General features: G+C 47.6%; 1 protein-coding gene across 1 annotated transcript in view; it reads left to right on the top strand.

Annotated features, from left to right (window-relative positions):
* RPTOR (regulatory associated protein of MTOR complex 1) overlaps positions 1–24,577 on the top strand; it is a 412,605-nt gene that overhangs the window by 228,148 nt on the left and 159,880 nt on the right. Inside the window, exon 7 of the mRNA XM_030827216.1 lies at positions 11,946–12,005. Within this exon, the coding sequence (XP_030683076.1) occupies positions 11,946–12,005 (60 nt within the window). The remainder of the gene's footprint in view (positions 1–11,945; positions 12,006–24,577) is intronic.

Below are 24,577 nucleotides of genomic sequence, written 5' to 3'. Positions count from 1 at the left end.
TCGTCACAGGACAGGGATAAGATTCCATCGCAGTCGGTTTTCCTGTGTGAACATTGAAATGTGCAATTCCGTGACCGCAGGCGCTGCCTCTCCCACACAGTGGGGTTCATCTGCTTGCGGAAGCCTCTTCAGGGCGGTTGGGAGAGACCCTCAGTGGTGCGTGTCTGGAGGCTGCTGACCTAGCGTCGAAACCGTAGACCAGGAACACAAGCAGATAAAAGCAGCGAGTGGGACAGATTGAACCAGCTCTTGGCATAGTTTCCCGCCCCCCCAGCTAGTTCAGGAGTCCACGGACAAACTGTGTTTCAAGCATGTTGAACAACACAGTGTACATTTCAAAGTTAATTGGAAAATATGTGAGTTCACTTGTTTGCTACCAGAATGCCAGGAGTGAGCTCTGTTCTCGGGGTGCTCTTCCTTAGCCCCCAGTTTTGTGGTGGCTTAAGGCTCTGCAGGAGCCGGGCGTACCCAGGCTCCATTCCTTGGCCCGACTCCATGCTGCTGCGGCTCTCATCTGCTGTGGGAAACTCGCTCCCCGTGGACGTTTTCCACGCCTCTGGCTGGATTTCTGCTCAGGAGCCTTCAGCCAGCGGTGTTCTCATCGTGTCCATCTGCTTCTATTAAGTTAATGGGCACAGACACATGGCCCATAAAGCTGCTGGATCAAAAGTCTGGTTCTTATCAGACGACTTAATTAATGTCCCAGTCACAAGTTGAAATCCTGTTGTGCAATGAATTTCAGAATCGTGTTCTGGGCACTGCAGTTTCCCTAAGTATAATTGGAGCTGTCAGTGGAGAGAGCAGAAAGGGAGAGCTTAGGTGTTAGGAGGAAGGGGACCAGCGAGAGACAGGGATGTGCACGAAGTCTGTTTAACTTTAAATATTGGTGCAGAAACCACCATGGTTTAAATGCTTAGGAAGACAACAGGATAGACAGTGGTTTGTTCCTAGCCCAGATTCTGAACTCATCTGTCCCAAAAAACAGCTGCTGACACCCTCTGACCATCAGAGGCGGTCCGGGCTAGAAGGGGATTGGTGGAGGACATCTCTGCAGGGCTGCTGCATGCGGATGCTGTCTGGTCCGAGCAGAACCATTACCAGAGATACATATACTTTTCATTTTTGCCGTTTATGCTATTTTTAGATTGTCTTTATTTTACATATTAGGAATTTGCACACACGTCAGGTGAGTTGTAAGAGTCACAGAGTAAGTTCCTTCTTAGCCTGTGGCAGGGTGGATCCTGCAGCTCCCTCCCCGCCGCACCCCCCGGGGTAGGGGGGCACTCACACAGCCACTCCGGTTCCCTTTCTTTTTATGAGCTTTCACCTCCCTCTGTTTTCCTCATTTCTTCCTGATTTCCCTAATTGAGTTTGAGTCAGTGCATTGAGTGTGCACTCTCAGTTGTCAGGGTTATACACTTGTGTGTGATTTCTGACGTGGCTAAGATGCACCAGGATCCTGTCGTCTCAGGCCACTGTGGTCTTTGGGTGCAGAGGAGGGTTTTTATGCCCAGCCATTTAGCCAGCCGGGTAGCCGGGGGTGAGTTTCAGAACCGTCTGAACCTCAACTCTCTCCCCTCCAGGACAGGAAGGTTAATAACACACATCTAAGCCGGGAGGGTGATATTGTGCCCATAGTCCGAATCTTTCTCAGATCCTCCGGTGACATTGCCGGGTGGCCTGAGCTAGGAGGAAGGGTGAGGACTTAGGCAGATGGAGGACTGTGCATTTCAGTTTTTTGTTTTAATTAATTTTTTTAACTGACAAGATAATTTAGAGGGATTTTTTTAATTGGCAAATAGAATCTTCAGCTCTGCCTTCGGTTCCCTCATCTTAGGGTCAGCTCGTGGCTGCCACCCCAAGACAACACTTCCTCCCCGTGGCCGCCCTGCAGTTCCCTTCTTCCCAGAGGGTACCAAGGAGCTAGGCCTGGTGCTGCTGAAAAGGAACTCGGTAAAAGATTTCAAAATTTTTAATAGGAAGAACTTCCCAAGTCTCAAATACACAGAACTTGCTCAAAAAGGGCCCCTTCTTGTGGATATTTTTAAGAGTACATTTTGCCACGCTGTCTCGTGTGGGGCCTCTGCAGCAGCTGAGACGTTTGGCAGTTTCTTCAAGACTTGGAGTAAAACCTCGCCTGAGATCGAATCTAAATACACTGGGCTTGGACCGCCCATTTGACTAAATTTCGATCCCAACTCTAGCTTTCAGAAACCTCCTTATAGGGAGAGGCCTATTGCTATGGGAAAACAAGAGAAATTAATGTCTGCGTTATTCCAGCAAAGCCCCTGCACTGCACTGGATGGTCTTTTGTTTGCGTCTTTGCGTTGCGGAAGGGGCTATGATTGTGCGTGGCTTATCTTGGTCTCCAGCCCAGTTTAGAACTCCTTTTAGCTGAGCTCTTCTCTCATTTGTACTTTGGAAGAGAGTCAGGGCTTGGCTTTGGGTCACCAGGTGTGCAGCCATTTCAGAGCTCTGCAGCGACCTCGGTTTTGTCCCTGTCATAGGGACTGACTGATTGTAAAATGATCCGCGCGAGGTGGCCCTGGAGCCTACAGCAGCACAGTTCCCCCAGCATATCGCTGGCCTGTGTTTCACGTAGGGCCAGCTCTTCGGGGTTGTCAGCGAGTAGTAAGTGCTGAGCCTTTGGCGCTGCTGCAACACCCTCCTGTCCCTGTTTGCGGAGGCAGCTGCTGGTTTCTGGCTGGCCAGTGTTTCCTCCACCCTGTGAACGCACGTGGAAATTGACACAGTGGACTCTGGGATGTAGGGGAAGGCTGGGGGGTCAAGGGCATGGCTTCTTTATATAGAAAGAATAAGTCAGATGGCAGGAAAGATATATAATGATGGGTCATTTAAGTATTGGTTCTTTGTAATTTAAAAGAATCACCTTTTTTTGTTTGTTTGTTTTTAAAGAACTGAGTTTTATGGGTTTGCCACAAGGCCATCCTACATCCCAGACAAGAATAAGAATAGGTGAGGACCCAGCAGTCGCCTGTGAAAATAAACAGTGTATTTAGCGGGAAACGCCCTCTTGCAGCCATCAGGCACTGTTTTCCCTTGATCCTGGAACACCTTGGTTTCTGGGGATCGCAGCCCCAGCCGTTGCCCCATAGCTGTTCCTCAGCACCGCAGTCGTGGAAGCCCTGTACTGAATTAGAACTGAGCAGCCCTGGCTCTCAGGGGGTCACGGGGTAAGAGGACCAGAGTTCTGCAGGCATTTTCACGTGAGAAACCCCAGTCCTCTGTGGCTGTCCCACTTCCGGACTCAGCTTGGCTTCTTTCAGGCAGCCTGGGCATTATCCCCATCTTAGCTCTGTCGGTGTGTAGTATAGACACAGTCCATGTTATTGATAGTTTCTTAGGTAAAAACACATTAGGATTTGCATCGGGCCAAGGAGCACGGAGAATCTGAAGTTGTCCCAAACAAGCCGACTGTAAATGGGCTCCTCCAGGGCAAGGCACACCCCAGAGCTACGGGGGGAGGTGGCAGCTTGCTGTGTGTCGTGTGTGTGTGTTTCCTGTGGTTGATAGTCATGAGTGTTACCTCCGTAGAAGAGGTTTACCTTTTTAGGAAAGAGTTGGTTTTCTGCAAATTCGTGCCAAGTGTTGATCATCTCAAGGACAGTGGAGAAGGGACAGGCAAGGAGCCTCCCTTTCAGTCTTGGCATTCTTCGAAAATAGAAGGTGGCTTCCTTAAATGATTTCCCGACCTGACTCATCAATGTAGGAATGCCTGTGTTGACACTCGCTTCCCCCTCTGTCTCTCCGTCTCTGTCCCCATCCCTTTTACTTTTTATTATAGGACAGTTTTCAACCATTCTGTGGAACAGTTGAGAGGATGACAAAGTGAACCCTGTATGTATTGAATCACCTACATTTTACAATTATGTGCTCTGTTGTTTTGTTTTTATGGGTATGTTTGCTAAATTACAGACATCATGATGTTTTACCACCCAAATACTTAATCATTTCTTTTTTTAAAAACTGACATTTTGCTTATAACCAAATTATCTTAACTTTTTAATGTCTTCTGAACCCAAATGGCAGAGCCCTTGCAATTAGCCTTGTCCCCGTGGAAGGTGTTTTCCATTGCCAGCGGGCTCATGCATCCAGCAGGCGCCTAAGGGGCTCCTCCAATATCCAGCCAGCTCTGACAATGGGGCTGTAGCCCAGAACAAGGCAGATGGGATCGGTTCATTATGTTGGTTGGCAGAAAGCTCAGATGAGGTGTTCATCTGTATTTCTCTTACTAATGGAATAATTGTTTTTCCTTTTTGCTAGCTTGCTTCTGCAGCACGGAGGGCAACTATGAAATAGCAAACTCTTGCACTTAATTTGTATCTTGTCCTGCTTACTGGCCTAGAAGCTCCTAAATAGAGTAAACTTTTCTGTACATTACAAAGTGCAGCTGTAACGTTTGCAAGTTAGGGAAGTTGCTTCTACTTGGTTTTCTTCTAGTAATACTAAAAGGCATACTTTTTTTTTCTTTAAGGGAAAGGATCTCACTGTCGCCCAGGCTAGAGTGCAGTGGCACGATCATAGCTCACTGCAGCCTTAACCTCCTGAGCGCAAACGATCCTCCTGCCTCAGCCTCCCGAGTCCTCTGACCATGCCCAGCTAACTTATTTGTAGAGATAGGGACTCAACTGTGCTGTCCACGCTGGTCTCACACTCCTGTCCTCAAGTGATCCTCCCGCCTTGGGCTCCCAGAGCGTTGGAATTACAGGCATGAGCCAAAAAAAAAACATACTTTTAAATTTAGTTACAAATATCGCATGATTTGGCACATTAATTTCATGTGGGGATGTTTAGTTCTTTGGGGTTTTTTTTAACCTGCTGGATTAAATGAAATGCTGAGAGTTGAAGAAATTGGCTTATTTTCCTTTTTTTTTTTTTTTTTTTTTGAGATGGAGTTTCACTCTTGTTGCCCAGGCTGGAGTGCAGTGGCATGAACTCGGCTCACTGCAACCTCCGCCTTCTGGGTTCAAGCAATTCTCCTGCCTCAGCCTCCCGAGTAGCTGGGATTATAGGCACCTGTCACCATGCCCAGCTAATTTTTTGTATTTTTAGTAGAAATGGGATATCACCTTATTGGCCAAGCTGGTCTTGAACTCCTGACCTCAGGTGATCTGCCTGCCTCAGCCTCCCAAAGTGCTGGGATTACAGGCATGAGCCACTGTGCCCGGCCTATTTTACTTTTTTTTTTGAGATGGAGTTTCGCTCTTTTTGCCCAAACTGGAGTGCAGTGGCACAATCTCGGCTCACTGCAACCTCCGCCTCCTGGGTTCAAGCGATTCTCTTGCCTCAGCCTCCTGAGTAGCTGGGATTACAGGCGTCTGCCACCACGCCTGGCTAATGCTGGTTTTTTTGTTGTTTGTTGTTTTGTTTGTTTGTTTGTTTAGTAGAGATGGAGTTTCTCCATGTTCGTCAGGCTGGTCTCGAACTCCCAACCTTAGGTGATCCGCCCGCCTTGGCCTCCCAAAGTGCTATTTTAATTGCGTATTTATTGCCACTTTGAGTTATATTTGAAAATTCCTTTTGTGAAAAAGAATATTTAAAACCAGACACCTCCAGCAGTTTGCTGTATCTCTGTATGACTAGGTTAAAATACACAAGTCTGTGAAAGCTTCAGTGTTCACTTCATCAGTGTAAATTCTAGAGACTTCACGTGCCAGCCAAGGTGAAGTAAGCCACCTACAGCCTCTCTGTCCCACTCATTACGACGAAAAGCTCTTGTCAGGATACAGAAAAGCAACTACCAAAGACTAAAAATGAGCAAAGATATTAGGAACTGGAGTAAAGTCAGATAAAATATAGTGATGAATCTCTAAATGTAAAACATTTTATTTGGGAAGCAAGATTTACAGTTGAAGGCATACAGGCAGACCAGGTGGTCTTCAGTATATCTTGATGAACAAATAAAAGGTTGGCAGTTTTATAAAGAGGAGAAATGTTTCGTGTTGCTCTTTGAGAAGGTTCTTTGGCACTAGTAAGGTTTTGGGGAGCTGGCAAGTTCCGACTGGTGAGTGGGTGAAATTAGTCTTCGAGTCACAGCAGGTTGTGTCAGTCACCATTAGTTAAAACTGGTTTCAAGTGGCAGCAGGCAGTTTCAGCAGCCAGGCTGGCAGAGAACTGCATTCCTGGAGGAATGTTTTGTGGCCCGAGTGCTTTCCCCTGGCCCCTTGACTCTGACTGAGTTGTGTATGACAAGAATGACCCAGTTTGTATGATCAGCTCTCATAGTGACAATGACAATCATGATGGGGATGTGTTTTGAGGGCCTTTTTCTCTCCTTTGCTGAGGAGCTGCACAGGGAATGCTGATGGCGAGACCTCCAGGGAAGCCATTTATGTCTTCACCACTAAAGAAGGGGGGACTCTGCATGTTGGCGAGAGCAGGGGGGTGCCACACTCCAGCACATCATGTGTTCACCTTCTAACCGGGAAGCTCTCCTTGTTCAGGAGTTGTCATGGAGCGTCTGTCGGTGGGGAGAGGAGTGGCTAGGTGTGGGGTGGGTGGCAGTGTCCCGGAACCAGTGCCCCAGGGATGACTGTATATGCCCAGGCCAAGTCCTGAAGGTCATAGCAGAGGCCGCTTCTGCGCAGTGGGATGGGAGAGTGAAGGTTAGACTGACGCACTTTTGCATGACACATGTCTGTATGACTTGGGTTTTTGTAGAGACCGCCATTTGCTTTTATTCTAAAATAAATCAGCATGATTCAGTGTTGTGTAAAAGATAAATATGAAAATGCTAAGCTATCTCAACATGGTGGGCTTATGCAAATTTTTTACCTTTTTATGGTAAATACATGTGGGGTTTTTTTTAATTAGGAGGAAACAAAGGAATTTTCATTCTCAAAAATGAAAACAGCATTCAATAGTTATTTGTATGATACTTGACAAGGTTACTGAGCTGAACATTAATTTGTTCTTCGTTGTTAAAAGAAAACTCTAGACAAATTAAATGTAACAGTTTAATTGAGCAAAGAACCATTCTTGAATCAGGCAGCCCCAGAACCAGAGTAGGTTCAGAGCGACTCTGGCACTGCCATGTGGCCGGATACCATTCATGGGCAGAAAGGAAAGTGACTCCGGAGAATGGAAGAGCCGCAGCAGCTGGATTGGCTACCGCAGGGGGTCTGCCTTGCTTGAGCCCAGTTTGAACAGTTGGCTGCCTGTGGTAGTCTGAGACTCAGCTACCTGTCACAAGACCAGGCTGTTTATACATCGGGTTGGGTACAGTTCACCACGTATATGGAACCATTAGGCCAAACATAAAACATATACGGAGGCAGCCTTTAGGCGAAACTTAATTTAGTATCATAAAAATCTCGAAGCCACTTGTTTGCATACCCAGCCTGGATCAGTCATAATTCTTGCTTCATGCCACACTCATCACTAGTCCATGTTTGGCCTCCTTTTAAGTAGTTAATTAACAGGTATTTTTATAGCATAATGGGTTTCCTCAAACCACCACCCAACCAAAACCCAGCCCTTGATGATGACCTGCGCCCACCACACAGGGCGCCCTTGATGTGCACGCACCTGCCGCCCCTGCCCCGTGACCACTGCCCTGAGTGCCGGGCTCATCATCTCTTCCGTGCCCTTTCTAAATTGCTACCATGCATCTGTGTGCATTCATTAAGACCATTACTTTTCTTTCAGATTTTAAATTGATTAAAGGCTTTAGTGCTGAATGTGACTTTGAGGACTCTTTTAAAAAAATACTTTTGGTTGGAATGTGGACATTTCCCACTTAGCATTGTGTTGCTCGTGTTCCTCCATATTGATGTGTGTTAGAGTACCCCCCTCTAACTGCCTGTAATATTCCACTCTGCGAATATGCCACACTGTGTGCACCTGCTACTCCTTAATGAACACTTGAGCTTTTCCAGCTTCTTCCCTTATTTGTTTGTTTTGCGTTGCTTTGGTGTATTGTATTTTATTTTTGCTATTACCAACAGTGATACTTTGAACATTCTTTTCCATGTGTTCTTTTGAACACATGCAAGAATTTCATATATATTGAAAAGCAGAGTTACCGGATCATAGTGTATAGGAACGTTCAGTTTTAAGCGATCATGGTAAGGGGCTTTCCCAGTGGTTGTGCCATTTTACACTCCTGCAGTGGTGATGGAGACAGCCTGTGATCCACGCCCTTTCTAGTTCTTGGCATTGCCATTCTTGTACATTTTTGCTGAGTAGGTTTAGAATGATATCTCGTGTAGCCTTGATTTGCCTTTCTCTGATATCACATGATGTTGAACATTTCATCATGTTTAGTGGCCATAGGTATGTCGTCATCTTTGAGATGTCTGTTCATCCATTTTTCTATTGGATTTTTAATCCTCTTGTGGATTTATATCTAGGTTCAATCCTGGTTATGATGGATATTGCCCCCGCCTTTTTGCTTTTCATTTTAAGACGACTACAAATGTTACCAAGTTTATGTGTCATCATTACTTCATAGATCTCCTTCAGTGTCTCTTGGAGTTTTCTCCCCTCTAACTTTAGCTTGTCATCTGAAAGTGTCTTCCTCATGAGTCTTTTTGTGACAAGTCTTCTGAGGCCATATGTGCCTCTGAGAGTATTTTTGTCATGCTCACACATTTGAATGACAGTTTGGCTGGATACAAAATTCTAGGTTTTAACTTCCTTTTCTTCAGTAAATTAAAAACACCAGCTGGGGGCGGTGGCTTACACCTGTAATCCCAGCACTTTGGGAGGCTGAGGCGGGTGGGTCACCTGAGTTCAGGAGTTCAAGACCAGCCTGACCAACGTGGCGAAACCCCACGTTTACTAAAAATATAAAACTAGCCGGGCATGGTGGCGGGAGCTTGTAATCCCAGCTACTTGGGAGGCTGAGGCAGGAGAATCACTTGAACCTAGGAGACAGAGGTTGCCGTGAGCCAAGATCACACCACTGCACTCCAGCCTGGGTGACAGAGCAAGACTCTGTCTCAAAAATAAATAAAATAAATAAATAAAAAGAAAAACACCACTCCATTGTCTTCCTGCATCCTGTGTTTACCTGATAAAAATAAAAACACCACTCTATTGTCTTCCTGCATCCTGGGTTAATCTGATTCTTGTTTCTTTGAATGTGATCTGCTCTTTGTTTCTGGAAGCTTTGTATGTATTTTCATTGTCTTTTTAATATTCTTGATCTTCACTATAATGTACCTAATTTATGATGTTCTTCCTCTGTATAATATATCATAATACCTCACAGAATGTGACAATTAAAAAAATCAGTATAAAAGACATAGAACAATGGTCGCCAAATAATAAGCACTAAATAAGCAACAGCTGTGTTATATTATCATGACATTCAGCTTTGTGGGTTTTTTGAGCCATTTTTATTACCTCTGCCTTTGCCCGCTCTTTGACCTTTCATTGCTCAGTAACACTCTAATGTAGGTGAATGAAAGAAATCGTATAAAATGTGAAACCAGTTGTTAGCAATTCTGGTATAAAGAGAATTTACATTTTTGGCTGAAATGAAGTTTGCAGACTGTCAGTGACTGATTTATCCATGCTACTCTTATTCATATAGCCATACTATGATAAAGTTGCATGATATTCCCATTTTAATTTTTTATTTAAGGGAACATTATATTTTCACTGAATTTATAGTAATGTTTATCTCCCAGCCAATAATTATTTTTATAATTTTTAAGTCTCTGCCTACTAATTCCAATATCTGGCCAACTATGAATCTGTTTTTATTGTCTGTTTTTTCTCTTGATTTTAGATAGTATACTATCTGTTGTGGATGAGGCATTGTAGACATTCTAAATTCTGTTATTTTCTTTTGGGCAGTTACACTGATCTCGTAGAGGCTTGGTTATAGGACTAGGCTCTTTTGGCTTTGATCTTAGTTCTGAGGTGTGGTTCGTAATCCCTTTGGGGTGTCCATGTCCTCAGATGTGATCAAGCCTTGTAGTTTGGCAGGACCTGATCTCCTCTGTCTTCACAGTAGCAAGCAGATGTCAAAATCTCTACTCTGCCTTTTCAGCCTTCCTGCTGTCCTCGACGGGGGTCCTGGGAATATTATCCTGTGTGCGTGCCCTTCAGGAGCCAGCCTCCAACTTGGGGAAGGTTTACATGTAGGTTTTGGCTCCCTTCTTCCTAGGGCTTTTGCCTGCAATATCCTGGCAGCCTTGAGCATGGTCTCAGTCCAGTAAGGCTGCTGCCTTTCAGTTGCATGCTATCCCCCACATGATGTGTGAGTGAGGAGCACCCTTGGGAAAAGCCAGATGAAGGTGATTCATGCAGAGTTACTCTCATTTTCTAAGGGTCACGGCCCTTCCATTTCCTGCCTTCCTGCCTGCATTTGTTTGTTGTTCAGAATTTTCAAATGGCTTTTTAATATTTTGTCCAGAGCTTATTATTGGCAAAAGGATTAGTCTGATATAAGTGATTCTGTCATCACTGGACTCTAGAAATCCCAATCAATAAGTACATTATGGATAAAAAGACAAAGTAGCATGGTTCACATAGGACTCAGATTTGAAAATGCATTTCCTGTAGATCATTTTTATCCACAGAGAAATTCTGGTTTGCCTGGGACCACTGTAGGAGCTGCATGTGTCTGCACTGGTGTAGAGGTGTCTGGGCATGGCCGAGGAGAGCATCTGCAAGTGAAGCCAGCAGAGGAGACCACTCAGAGTGGCACTGACTGGCTCAGGGAAGCATCGGGGCCACAAGGGGCACTTGACGCTGTGGGAAAGGGCTGCTCTCTAGCTTCAGGCAAACGTGGGCCTCACTTTTATTTTCTTAGCTCTTTGAACCATAAAACACTGACTACTGCAGCCACAACCAAGAATATAACTTCCTCTCTGCTGGTTGAGCCAGGTATCACTTCTTGAGAGAGAAGCTGTGCACGGGGTCCAGGATGACCAACTCAGCCTCCCCTCACCCTGCAGGGCTGCAGAAGTGAGACTGTCTTCACACCCCTGGCTCGTTATCTTCCTGGTTCTGGATCTGTCAGTTCCTCTGTGTCTTTTTCTCCCATTTCCTATCCCACTGCTATGGGTGCCCTCCTGGGTCTGCCATCCCCCATAGAGGAGTCACTTCCACCTCTCCCCCCGAATGTGCCTGACCCTTGCACTGCACCCTCCCCTGGGCCACTGTCCTTCTCCAGGCTTCTGCCATCGCTCACTTCCAGCCAACAGTCCACGAGTGTGTTTTGGAGATGTGCATACTTGCTCTGCACCTGCCATTATGTTTTTAAGGGGTGTTATTTGTTCTTAATTTTTAAAGTATGTGAATTAAACATTTTGCATTTCTCCTACTAACAATACCACATTGCCTTTTTACTCTGCTGCCTTGATTCTGCCCCACTGTATGTCAGTAGCCCGGATGGGAGGAGAGATGCTTTCCTACCTCCTGTTGGTGCCACATTAGAGAAAGCCTGTCCGGCTCCACACGTTCTCCTAAGGATAGACTTGCCTCAGACATGAAGCCAGCTCTGACCTGTAGGATTTTATGATTATGAACATGATATAATTGAATTTGCATTTCTTTTGTGTGCCTTGAGGCTACTCATTTATTCTACTCCAGCAGTCTCCCCAGCTCACTTCCTTAAGAAGGAAAGAAGTGGCAAGTCCAGTCCACTCCGGCATCTCGTTTGGAGACTGAGGTTTATTAAGCATCTCAGCGCTCCTCTCCAGGGACCGGGCTTCATGTGGCTGCAAACAGCTTCTCTCCTTTCTCCTGACAACTCACTGTGGCAGCTCCGTAGTCTCGCACCTTGACAGGACGGCAATGAGATTTTCTTTACAAATCTAAAAGCTGCCGAATTAAGGGAATCTGAGTGTACTTGTTCACCATGGCACTCCCTGTCCCCATCTTTAACTCTTTCCTTTTTCTGCAGGCCTGTTGAATTTCCTGGATGACTGTTCCATTCGTGCCATTCACATTCTTTTCTTTCTCTGCAGGTTTTGCATGCAGAAATGTGTCAGTCTGGTGCCTGGTGTCACACTGGATTTGATAGAAAAGTAAGTAGGATTTTTAAGCTCTTGTGACTCTCTGGATTTAATGAGTTTCTTTTCCTTTTTGAAGGCTCTTGCTTCTCAGAAGTACTTTCTATCAACGTGGCATGTTCCCTTTCATGTGGCTATGTTCTTTTGTTCTCTGATTAAGCCTGTGTTTGTGATTGTCACACTGGGGCTTAGTGCAGGAGATAACCAAACATGGGCCATATGAAAAGAAAAATAATAAAAAGCTGAATTCCTTGGAACATTTAAAAAGTCTCCAGACTTTAAGGCAAAGCAAGAACATACCACTTCACATACAAATCATTTCTGCTGCCACTGAAATGATAGCTAGATCACAGCTAGCTCTTACCTTATTTTCCGAAACTGTCCCTTTAATATTCTGTAACTTTCCATCCCCTCCCCACCTGTCTTCATCCAGTTTCCATTTTACTATCTCAGGGCAAACTGATTTCAGAACCTGAGCGATGAAGTGACGGGGTTTAGTCAGGCCTCCTATGAAGTGTCAATGGCACTTGCCTCCCATAATCCTTCCGGTCCCATTGGCCAACCCGTCTGTCCCACGCGTGATCTCTTTGGATCTGAAGTGGTGTCTCAGGACCCGGAGCGTGGCCTGCACTGCCTTGTTATGTTTGTTTGTGCATCGGATTCATCATGACTCATCCTGAATCATCCGGGCAGTATGGAAGAACTTTGGAGTTGTTTTAAACCCTTTGGCTCAGAACCCCATTTCTTCGAGAATTCACATGCAAGATAATTGTTTTCTACATCTTAATATACAAAGTTATATCTTAATATTAGGGCCTGAATTTACTAAATTAGGCAGGAAAAGCAAACCCACTTCCAAGTTTCTCTTGTAAAAACGTACTTGCCTTGTGTATCGGGAAAAATACAAGAATATTATGTATAAACGTTCACGAGGGCACGGTGAGCTCCGTCGTGGTTCACTCCCACCGTGGAAGGTGGCCGTGTGGCCGACAGGAAGGCTGGGGAAGCGACACTGGTCTTGCTGTGGAGTGGTCTACCAGATGTGCTAAGTGAGCAGTCCTCAGCACGGGCACCTAACAGAGCACAGCGCCCAGAGGCTTTCCAGACAGCGCAAGCTGTGACTTAGAAGACTGTTGCCAAAGCCTAAACAGATAGTGGAGTCTCTGAGAAGCATCACATGGCAAATAACTTTAAAAAAAAAATGGGACTAGGTGATCTGTGCTCCCCTCCCCTCCTGGTTGGTTTGGTTCCCTGACGCGATTTCAGTTTTGCGAAGCTGTTCATGAGATCTGTTTACTGGTCACTGCTGTGCGCTTTCTTTGGGGCTTTATTTCCCCCTCTGTTTTCTGAGTTTTAGAGCTCTCTGTTACCTGTAACGTATATATTGCCCCCGCCACCCCTGCTCCTTCCCCTCACACACACCGGATGCGTATCCCAAATCTAAAAATCTGAATCAGAAATGCACCAAACTTTTTAAAAATTTTTAAATTTAATTTAAATTTTAAATTAAATTTTTTTTTTTAATTAAAAAAAAAAATAGGCCATCTTGCTGTGTTGGCCAGGCTGGTCTTGAACGCCTAAGCGATCCTCCCACCTCCACGTCTCAAAGCGCTGGGATTACAGGCGTGAGTGATTCTGCTGGAAACTTTTTGAGCACTGACGTGCTACTCACAGACAATGCTCTTTGGAGCATTTTGGACTTCGTGTTTTCGGATTAGTGATAAATCCAAAAATCTTAACTGGTAAGTATAATGCAGATATTCCAAAATCTGAAAAAATTCGAAATCCAAAACGCTTCTGGTTCCAAGCATTTCAGATAAAGGGACACTTAACCTGTGTATATATATTATATATCTAATTTCTTAAATAAACCATGTCCATTACTATTTCAGCAGTTATATTTTATCCTTGCTGGGTTGGCTTATTCAGGCAGCTCTTGGGTGAAACCGTCTTGGTGTTTGCTGTTTGTCGTGCCTCCCTGTGGCTATTTCCATGGTTTCCTCTGGAGGTGGGAGGGCCGCAGTCTCCTTTCTCCTCCGCCTGGTAGCAGGAGCCCGAGCCTTGCCCACACCTCCATCTCCGTGTGGGACAGTGTCTCGTCTCCATCCTGGATGGCTGCTGTGTGCTGTCCCATCCCCCCCGGTCACCTGTGTCTGTGGCTACTCCAGACAGGGCCCTGCCAGCGCCTGTTGAGCCACATGAGCTCAGACAGCACCACATGCTCCACATCTCCAGAGCAAAAAGGGCTGTTAAAAATCACCTAGTGATGACAACAACAATTTGTTTTAAGTTATTGAGTCAAACCACCTTATTTTACTGAAAGAGAACCTGGTATTTAGTTCACTTCAGCTCCTGGGTGGCCTTTTCTGCCTGGTTCGGGCAGGGCTGGCCTAGAGCTCAGGTCTCAGGACAGCACCACTGTGGTCTGCCCAACACGGCGGTTTTCCCTTGAACAAGACTTTTGTGTCAGAACAACCAGCTGCCTCCCTATTTCTTTCCAAAACTTAAAATGTGCACAGCAACATGACATCCTAAGCATGATTCACAAAAGAAACAAATCAGTAAATTGGACTTCATCCAAATGTGAAATGTTTACTCTCTGAAAGACACTGCTAATATGAAAAGACAAGCTATAGACTCGGAGAAAATATTTGCAAGTCACATATCTGACGAAGAACACTTGTATCCAGAATGTATAAAGATATCTCAAAACTCAAAAATAAGGGGGAAAAGACAATTAGAAAATAGACAAAAGATGTGAAGAGACACTTCACCAAAGAGGATTTAGGGATGGCAAATATGCTTATGAAAAGATCCTGGAAATCATTAGCCATTAGGTAATGCAAATTAAAACACAGTGAGACAGCACTGTGTCCCTATTAGAATGGATGACATTTAAAAGACTGACCAAACCTAGTGTTGAGAACTCGCATCACAGCTGCTGGGAATGCAGAATGGTGCGGCCACTCTGGAAGAACTGTCAGTTTCTCACAGATGTCCATAAACCTGCCAACAAGTCCCCGCATTCCCACTCCTGGATATGTACCCTGGAAAAGTGAAATCTTAGGATCACACAAAAACCTGTGCATGAATGTTTATGGTAGCTCTGTTCATTACCCCAAGCCGGAAGCAACCAAAATGTCCCTCCCAGGGCAAATGAATTCAGACTGTGGTGCATCCATATGATGGAATTCTGCTCAACAGGAAAAAGGGAAAGGCTTTCTGTATACACTGCCATTCGGGTGGTTCCCAGAAGTATCACACTAAGTGTCAGAAGCCCGTCTCCAAGGGTGGTGCACGGTCCGATTCCCTTTCCGTGACCTTCTGGGAAAGACAGAACATGGGGCCAGAGAACAGATCAGCTGTCGCCAGGGATTAGAGGGTTGGAGAGTGTGGCTGTGAGGGGCTAGCAGGAGGGGCCTAGAGGTGATGTCTTGATGCTGGTGTGGTTCCACAGATCCACCCACACGTTCCAATCCATAGCATGTGTACCTGCAGAAGTCATTTTGCTATTTGACAACTGAAGTAAAAGTAATACATAATGTAGGGGAGGAATAAAACACCATGAGAGTGAGCAGACCGGAGGGTGCAGACCAGATGCAGCACAGGGCTGGCCACCGCTGCGGACAGCAGGCCATGGGCCGGGGGAGCAAGGGGTGCAGGGAAGCAGAGACCTGGGTTTGGGAAAGGAAGTAGATTCTACAGCAGCATGCTCTGTTGTTTCTGGGAAGATACCTTCGCTTTTATTATTAAAATGGGATTGAGTGAGGATTGAAAAAGAGAAGCAAACACCCTTCCCCATCCACCGTGGGATGTTAGTCATTTTCATCAGATGCCCTTTCCCTAAATCACGACTTTAGCGTTTGCAGCCACTCGTGTTCTTCTCAGAACCAGTGCATCCCCTCCCTCCCCAGCACCAAAGGCCCTTCTCAGCCAGTGCGATCAGACAGCTGGAGGTTAGGGCAGTGTCCTCGTCTTTCTTCCATCTCCCCTTCTCCTGTGCCAAGTGATGCTACGAAGGTGGCTAAATGCTAAAGGTTTATTTTATTTTTTAATTTAAAAGAGACAATTAACTGTTAATAGTAGGCAGTTTTCAAAACACACCCTGATTAGGGATTCGAGGTGTGAGGAGGAGAGTGTGGTGGGAAGAATATGGACATTGGAGTCAGAGCAGCTCCATCTGGTCCTCCTGACCCCTTCTGAGCCACACTCACTGGGCACCTCCTTGCCTCTGCGTCTGTCTCTGTCCTGCAGAAGGGCCACCACTCAGGTCTCACTGGGTAGCAGCAGTGCTGAGGGCATCACACGTCCTGACACGGCCTCGGCTCTCAGCCCATGTCCACCTCCCGCCAGACACTTCTGCCTTCTCAGCACTTCCCAGAGCTGCAGCTTGGATGGTGGCTGCTGTCACTCCACATTCCTGTAGTTCTATAAGCATCTCCCACGCCTCTCCATCTGCCATCAGCTGAGGCACCTACGACTCCCAGGCATCGTTGCCTTGGCCCCACCGCAGTTAGAGAGAGATGGCAAGGCACCAGAGAGGCCGTGCTCTCGAGGCCCATTGCTGAGATGAATGGCTTAGCAGGCTGTTTTAGTCCATTCTCACACTGCTATCAAGACACTACCTGAGACTGGGTGTATTAGGGTTCTCTAGAGGGACAGAACTCACAGCATAGATATAAATATAAAGGGGAGTTTATTGATTAATATTAACTCACATGGTCACAAGATCCCACAGTAGGTCATCTGCAAGCTGCGGAGCAAGGAAGCCAGTCTGACTCCCAAAGCTGAAGAACTCGGAAACACTCAGTATTAACCATCACACTGGGTAATTTATAAATAAAAGAGGTTTAATTGACTCACAGTTCTGCATGGCTAGGGAGGCCTCAGGAAACTAACAATCATGTCAGAAAGGGAAGGGTAAGCAAGGCATGTCTTACATGGCAGGAGAGCAAGAGCATGCCAGGGAAGGGGAAGTGCCACACTTTTAAGCCATCGGCTTTCGTGAGAACTCACTATCACGAGAACAGCCACTCCCATAATCCAGTCACCTCCCACCAGGTCCCCGCCTCGACACATGGGGATTACAATTCAAGATGAGATTTGGGTAGAGACACAGAGCCAAACCATATCACAGTCACTGTAGGCACCTCAGTCTTTATTGAGAATAACTTCTTAAAGTGTGTGGATTTGGGTCTGAGCCACTGTTCTCTGAATGCAGTTCAGCAAAAGCACCTGTTTTAGTGTCTTTCACTTGGAACCCACGTCAGCACTCACAGGGTGAACTCCTGCGGTGCCTCCCCCTCACAATGTGACAAGAGGTTAAATTGAATATGGGTGGCTGAATTATGTTTACATTTTTTATGCCAGGACAAATTCCAAACTTTAGAATTATACAGCAGTGGAGAAATCCAGATCTTTGCTCCAAAAGCTGCCCAGCCACAGCTGCCATTAGCTCTATTTCCAAGTGGACGTCAGTTTTTAACTTGCATAGACAGAGTGACTTCTCCACTTAAAAATGCTATTTTTATGTTTTTTTGATTTTTAGATTTTGTTCCCCAATTATGTTTAAAGTCTCATAAGAAAAGTTTTTTGTTTGTTTGGTTGTGTGTTTTTTGTTGTTGTTGTTTTTCCAGACAAGGTTTCACTCTTCTGCCCAGGCTGGAATGCAGTGGCTCCATCTCAGCTCACTGTAGCCTCAACCTCCTGAGCTCAAGTGATCCTTCCACCTCAGCCACCCAAGTAGCTGAGACTACAGGTGCATGCCATCATGCCTGGATAATTTTTATTTTGGGTTGTTTGGTTTCTTTTGTAGAGACAGGGTTTCCCTATGTTACCCAGGCTGGTCTTAAACTCCTGACCTCAGATGATCTGCCTGCCTCGGCCTCCCAAAGTGCTGGGATTATGGGCATGAGCCACTGCACTTGGCCTTGTCTTTTGCATATTGTATTATCTACAAAGGACATGAGTTACTTTTTAAATAAGTGATCTTTTTAATCAAGTGATCTTCCTGCCTTGGCTTCCCAAAGTGCTTGGATTGTAGGTGTGAGCCACCATGCCCAGCCAAAGAAATGTTTTTAATAAGTAGATTTGATTTTGCAGCTACAAAGTGAGGCAGAAAATTCAGCACATCTATGTTTAATAGTGTCTTCCATGCTGCTGTGGTTTTTATAGTCAGAGGACACTCCTATAAAAAAATGCCTCATTACTTTTATACTTTATCATTTTCTAAAGATTTATTCTCGAAATATGTTGATCTTGGTTACAGTGACCTCTATGGCTCAGACCCCCTTGGCCAGCCTTTCTACTACCTCAGGGCCCCTTCTTTTTTCCACGGGGGTCCCATCAGCATATGTTAACTCCCGTAACGCTAGCCCGTGTGTCAGGGGAGACAGATCCACTCGGAAAGTGGCCGTGTGGTACAGTTCAGAGACACACAGATTGTCATCAAGCTCTACTGATGAATGCAACTCCTGTGTTCCAGGCAGCCAAGACTGAGTTCCCCCTTATTTCCCTTCACTGAACATGTCAGCCATGTTTGTGATGTTCTTGTGTGTCCCTTGCCCTGAGTGTGACGGTGGGACCAGGGTGCTTGAGGATGAGCTCCCAGCAATTCCAGGCTGTGCCTGTCACCAGTGTGCCCCAGGCGAGGGAGTCACCTCTCTGACATGGAAGCCCAGAGGTAATCTTCTGGAAGCAGACCCTGTAACCAGCTTCCCTCCTTACAGGGCTGGAAGCGTGGCAGCGTCCACCATCTGTGGAATGTCCTCTGGAGCCTCCTTGCCCATGCCACCCAGAAGGACACCATGGGTAGGGCTCCCATGCGTCACAGCATGTGGCCAGCAGGGCCACGCCGCCTCCCAGGGAGGCATCTGACATGCACAAAACCTTTTGAGTTTTTGTATGTTTTTTTCAACACTTTCCTAAAATGCGGTGGTCAAAAGTTAGTTGCCTGCTCCTGCTTGGGGGACCAGTCTCCCTCAGGGGGTTTGGGAATTGTTCCTCGCAGCCTCCGGGGCTGACATTTGGAGGGTCACCTCCTGACCCCTGCTCCAGAGTCAGCAGGACAGCGCTCCTCCGACGCCACTCCTCCCATCGCATGTGGGAGCAGGAGGGGTGTGGTCTTGGAAGCGGCACCCTATGATGTGCATTCACCTGAGTGGCCTTCCTGGCCGCAGGACTGAGCCAAGCGGGGGCCGAGGCACTGCCTCCCTCCAGGCAGCACGTGTATCTAAAAAATTTATTTATAAATAGCCAGGGAATATTTCAAAATATATAAATTTTTGAATAGTTGAGAGATTTTAATAACATTTGTGCATTATTGGCAGAGCTGTCAGTGGGTGCCGGGTGAGAGCCACACAGTTGTCTGGGTGACCCCCCCGTGTCCCTGCACACCATGACTGTCTTCCTGTCCACCTGAGACGGAGCTCTGGGTTCCTTGAGTCACACCTACATTAAAACGTACACAGTCATCCATCACTTTCAAGTCTTTGCCGGCGTGACCTCTCTGGGGAAGCGTTTGCATTACTGCCCTTTTCGCCAAGACCCTCCCGAGCGTGATATGACATTCGAACCTAGAGCCAGAGAACCTGCATGGGCGTCCCTGCCTTCCTTAGATGAACTGATCTTGGATCCAGGTTATTGGTGAGATAACTTGTTTTTAATTATAGTTTTAAGACCAGGCAGAAACAGGCTCTCATGCTTAGTCTGATTTCATTTATGTTTTAGCAGTTCATTACTGTAAACAGAATCCTAAGGACTGTAGACCGAGGGCATGGAAACCCCACCACAACACAGCACCTAGAACGCACGTGTGTGACATCTCAAGTGACGCACATTCGGAACAGATTGTGTGGATGTACAGATGTCAGGGAGTCTGCAGTACCTGCGCATACACTAGCTGGGGCTGGACTTGATCTGCTCTTGGCTTTTGCCAGCTTTTTAGGGATTCTGAAGACCTAGTTTTGCAGTTTCATTCTTTTGTCTCAACTCACCACATAGAAATTTCTTGCCCTTGAGAATACCTCTGTTGCTACTAAACCTGAGGACAACGTTTGTTCCTGGGTCCCACCTGACTAGCGTGACAAGTCACGTGACGCAAGGAGACTAACGGGCCTGTGTTCTTGGGCTTTTTGTTTCCGTCAAGCTTCATGACCTGCAGGAAGTAAAACCAGGTCTGCCTCACACTCTGCACACCCCTTCCCTCCCCAGCGGCTGCCCTGCGCACCCCTTCCCTCCCCAGCGACCCTCATTGGGAGCATGTGAAGGATGGTCCTGAGTGCAGGCTGCAGGTGCAAGGTGGTGATCGGCATACACGTGTCACATGGGCAGGTGCGTTTGTCATGCACGGACCTGCACTGCAGGCACCTGCCCCGTGCCCATGTGTCCTTGCCCGCTGCCATCTGAGAGGATGTACCCTCGTCCTACAACACCTGGCCCTTGGTGTGCCAGGTCTGTGAGGCCAGAGCTCTCTAGGGGTCAGTGTCGGGTAAGCGCACAGCAGGTGGCCCCCTGGCCGAGAGCCTCAGGACCCCGCTGTCTGGGGTTTGGGGACTGAGTGTGGCACAGCACCACTTTCATGCCCTTTGGAAGGCCTGGCTCTTGCGACCTGGCCTCCTCACCAGCTCAATGGCAGTTTCATGGCACAGTGTCCCTGCTGCCCCCAGACGGTCAGAAATCCAAGCCGAATCATATCATTATCCTTGTCTTTGTCACCACTGGAGACGTGGGGAGGTTTCGTTCCTCAGAACTGCCGCACGATATGTCTTCCAAAATAAATGCGGTTTATTTCAAACAGCGGCACTCAAAATCAAGGCTCCTCAGGAAATCCAGCATTAACCCCTTCCTAGCTTTTGCCATCCTTGTCAGATGGGCAAAACATGTTGTTTAGCATCTCAGCACAAGACTGGAGAGAAGATGGGGCAGTTTGTGCGTAATTATTTAGCAGTCTTTAAAACTAGGGGAGGAATTTGTTTTCTAATTAAGCTGCTGTGTCTGGAAGTAAACTATAGTGAACCTTCCCCGAGCGACCCCCCAGTTTCTAATTATCTACGCTAACCTAGCAGCCTGATGAATAAGCTGTTGCTGCTGCAGTACATATTTATATTCCGAATCCTTTGAGAGAGTGGCAATAAGATCCGTGCCTGGAAATTAAGGGACATTTTTCAGCCCTGAAACAAAGTAATGGAACGCTTAAACAGTGCTAAAAATATTAGGGTTTTCAGAAAGCTCCAGGGAACCTGAGAGATGTGAACCTGTTCCACAAGGCTGCTAGTTAGCATTCTGATCACTGGAGGCTCAACGCGTACCCAGAACTTACTCGTGATTAACACTGATTGTGTACACAGCATATTTTAAACCGCTAACAACCCAGCGTCGTGAATAAGTGAGTCTCCGTGTGCTGCTGCTTCCAAGGCTCCGGTAGCACGGCCGCCCCTGTGTGGCCCGGGGACAGCAGGCGCGGGGCTGCAGCCCTGCAGCCCTGGAGCTTGGGTTTGAGTGTGGCTCTGAAACCTTCAGCATTGTGTTAGCTGATCTCTGGTTCCCATCCATGAGACTTCTGTCTCATCTGAGCCTGAGGATGCAGTGCAGAAAATGTAAGGAGACCTGGGAGCTGCTGCTTGAGAGCACGTGGCTATCCGTGCTTTCTCGGGAATGATAGTGACCCTAAGAAGCATTTACTGACCACCATGCGGAGGCCTTTACAAACATTACTTCTTAGTCCTCCCTGGAGCCCTTCAAGGGTGGGTGCTGTTGTTATCTACCTTTTAAAAGAAGGGGAAGCTGAAGCACCCAGCAAGCACAGGGCCTGCCAAGCACCACACCATTAGGACAAGCTGGGACAGGGATTTGCTGGCAGCCTCCCTGGAGCCTGCATCTCCTTCCCCTCAGCATGGGCTGTGTGAACAGAGCACGGGCTCCTCAACAGGAGCCCAGACCTCTAGAAGGTCTGCATAGGGTTGCGGGGGCGGCAGTCGTGTCAGAGGCACAGCAGCTGTGATTAGAATTCACTTCACTGAGGGAAGTCATACACATGGATTATGTTTGAAAGGAAAACTATCAAAAGATCCTAGTCTTGATTCAAAAAGTACCTTTCTTTCCAACATAAATATACAATATTGGCTGGTGAAGGTGAAAATCAGTAATTCATTAACGTCTGCCAGTCACTGCTGAGATGAGTAACGAGGCTCTAGACGCTGATTTAGAAATGAAGAGGTAGAAACAAAACCCGAGAGATCGCCAAGCGAGGGGGATGTGAGTGATTGGCAGAAACGTGGGACCGCCGCCACCTAGCAGACGAGCACCCCTGCCTGCCCGAGCACAGCCTCCTCAGCGTTCCCGTGCACACCATGCCAGGGCACATGGTGTTGCACAGGGGTCCTTATGCCCGGGTGCCTCTCATTCAGGTCCCCCCACAGGCAGAGGGAAGACAGGCACCGGGTCACCTTTGTGTTCGATGCACACCCCAGCAAGGCCTCCTTAGCTCATCCGGATTGGTAGGCATGGAGGAGGCTCGGTTCTGAGATGAAATTGCAGACATGCAGCCAAGGGGGAATGTGAGAGGTTCAGAAGCCACCCCAGGGAACCTGCACGCAGCACGGAGATCTTCCATTTCCTTCACAGTGGTACCCAAACCCTGGTCTTTGTCATCAAAACAAAGGCCTGCGCAGCAGAGCACAGAGCTGTAACATCTGTGGCACTTGCTCCACCTCCTCACGGCTCGGCACCTCCTAGCATCCTAAGAAAATGTGGGCCGGGCATGGTGGCTCACGCCTGTAATCCCAACACTTTGGGAGTCTGAGGCAGGTGGATCATGAGGTCAAGAGATTGAGACTATCCTGGCCAACACGGTGAAACCCCGTCTCTACTAAAAATACAAAAATTAGCTAGGCATGGTGGCACGCACCTCTAGTCCCAGCTAGTTGGGAGGCTGGGGCAGAAGAATCGCTTTAACCCGGGAAGTGGAGGTTGCACTGAGTGAGCCGAGATCATGCCACTGCACTCCAGCCTGGCAACAGAGTGAGACTCCATCTCAAAAAAAAAAAAAGAAAAGAAAAAGAAAATGAATGTGTCTGGATATGTCTAAAGGAAGCCCTCGCTCTGCGGAGATGCAGGGGCACAGCTTGATTGGAGGGCAGCTTCCGTTCGTTGAAAGGCTCCCAGGCGCAGAGCGAGGAAGAGGCTGCAGTGAGGCTGAGCGTGTGCCTGGCCAGTGCCCCTTGGCCATCCTTTCTGGTGTTGGCCTTTGCTCTTGTGTAGGAGTCGTCTCAGACGGCTCAGTACCTATGGGGGCGCACGTCACTGTGGCCGCATAACCGGGATGAGGCTCAGCCCTTGTCGATGCCTCTTTTCTAGACGTGTCGTAGTTCAGCAGGTGCACCTCCCTCTGTCCAGTCTGCCGTTTCTCCTTAACCTTCCCTGAGAGTCTGTTGCTCTGGCTCCATTGCCCGCACGGCCCTTCAGTTCCTCACAGCCCCTGGTTCTGGTGGGGTGCCTGGACTGCCTCCTCTGGCAGGGGTGCCTCCTTGGATCTGTTTATCCCGCAGGACTCAGTGCCCTGCCGTCGTCGTTCCTATGTGCGTGGCTGCAAACTTGCAATCGGTGATAAAGCAATGTGGCGTGAGGCGCCAGCATAACCGGGGACCCTGGATGTGTGATAGCTTTTCCAGTCCTCATCACAGCCGCCCGGCGAGCAGCCTCTGAGGCCATCTCCATCTAAACTTCTGGAAACCGAGGCAAGGGAGGTGGAGGAACTTGCTCAGGGTCACAGAGAGTCATACGAGGGTCCCCTGTCAGTGGCGGATCCTGTGTCCGCCCCCATCCGCCACTGCTGGCTTCTCAGTTTGCTGCTCCGTGCGCACAGTCCCCTCTACCAGAGCCTGGTCGCTGTGTCCTGTGGCCCTTCAGAGAAAGGCCTTCCTCTATCGGAGCCTGGTCGCTGTGCCCTGTGGCCCTTCAGAGAAAGGCCTCCCCATTCTGACATGCATGTGTTGTCTTCTGACCTCGAAGCCAGTACATTGTGCGTGAGCAGCCAGCTCGTCAGCGGGGCCTCGGGTTCCAGGCTCGAGTGCACTTTCAGACCCCATGTGTATTTCTCAGCACGTTTGTTCATTCACCGTTCATTCAGCAGACGTCTGCCGCGGACTCGCTGTGTGCTAGGGCCTGTCCTAGGCTCTGGAACCAAGTCCTTGCTCGTTAACTTACATCCTGATCAGGGGAAGAAATGCACATAAGAGGAGTGTGAATGTACCAGGAGAGCCATGTGATCGCACATGAGTGCCTGAATGCTTCTTTGATTGGGCAGCCTGGTGAGGCCCATGAAGAGGCAACACTGGAACTGAGACCACCTGGCCAGATGGGAGCAGCCATGCCAGGACCAGGGGCAGCGTTCCAGACGGGGAGCCCCACAAGCCTCTGAGCCAGGCACGAGCTTGGGCTGTGTGGCAAGGGCCTTCTTTGAAAGAGGCATATGTAGCTTCAGTCTTTAGAATTAACACCGCTAACCTGGCAGCACTTAATGTGTCTACAGGGGCCTGTGTGAGTCTGCATCAGATGGGGAAACTGAGGCACTTAGGAGCTTGATGGCT

Source organism: Nomascus leucogenys, chromosome 14 (genome assembly GCF_006542625.1).
Source record: "Nomascus leucogenys isolate Asia chromosome 14, Asia_NLE_v1, whole genome shotgun sequence".
Lineage (NCBI taxonomy): Eukaryota > Metazoa > Chordata > Mammalia > Primates > Hylobatidae > Nomascus > Nomascus leucogenys.
Note: the sequence above shows the minus strand (reverse complement) of the source record. Positions and strands in the feature narration are given on the sequence as shown.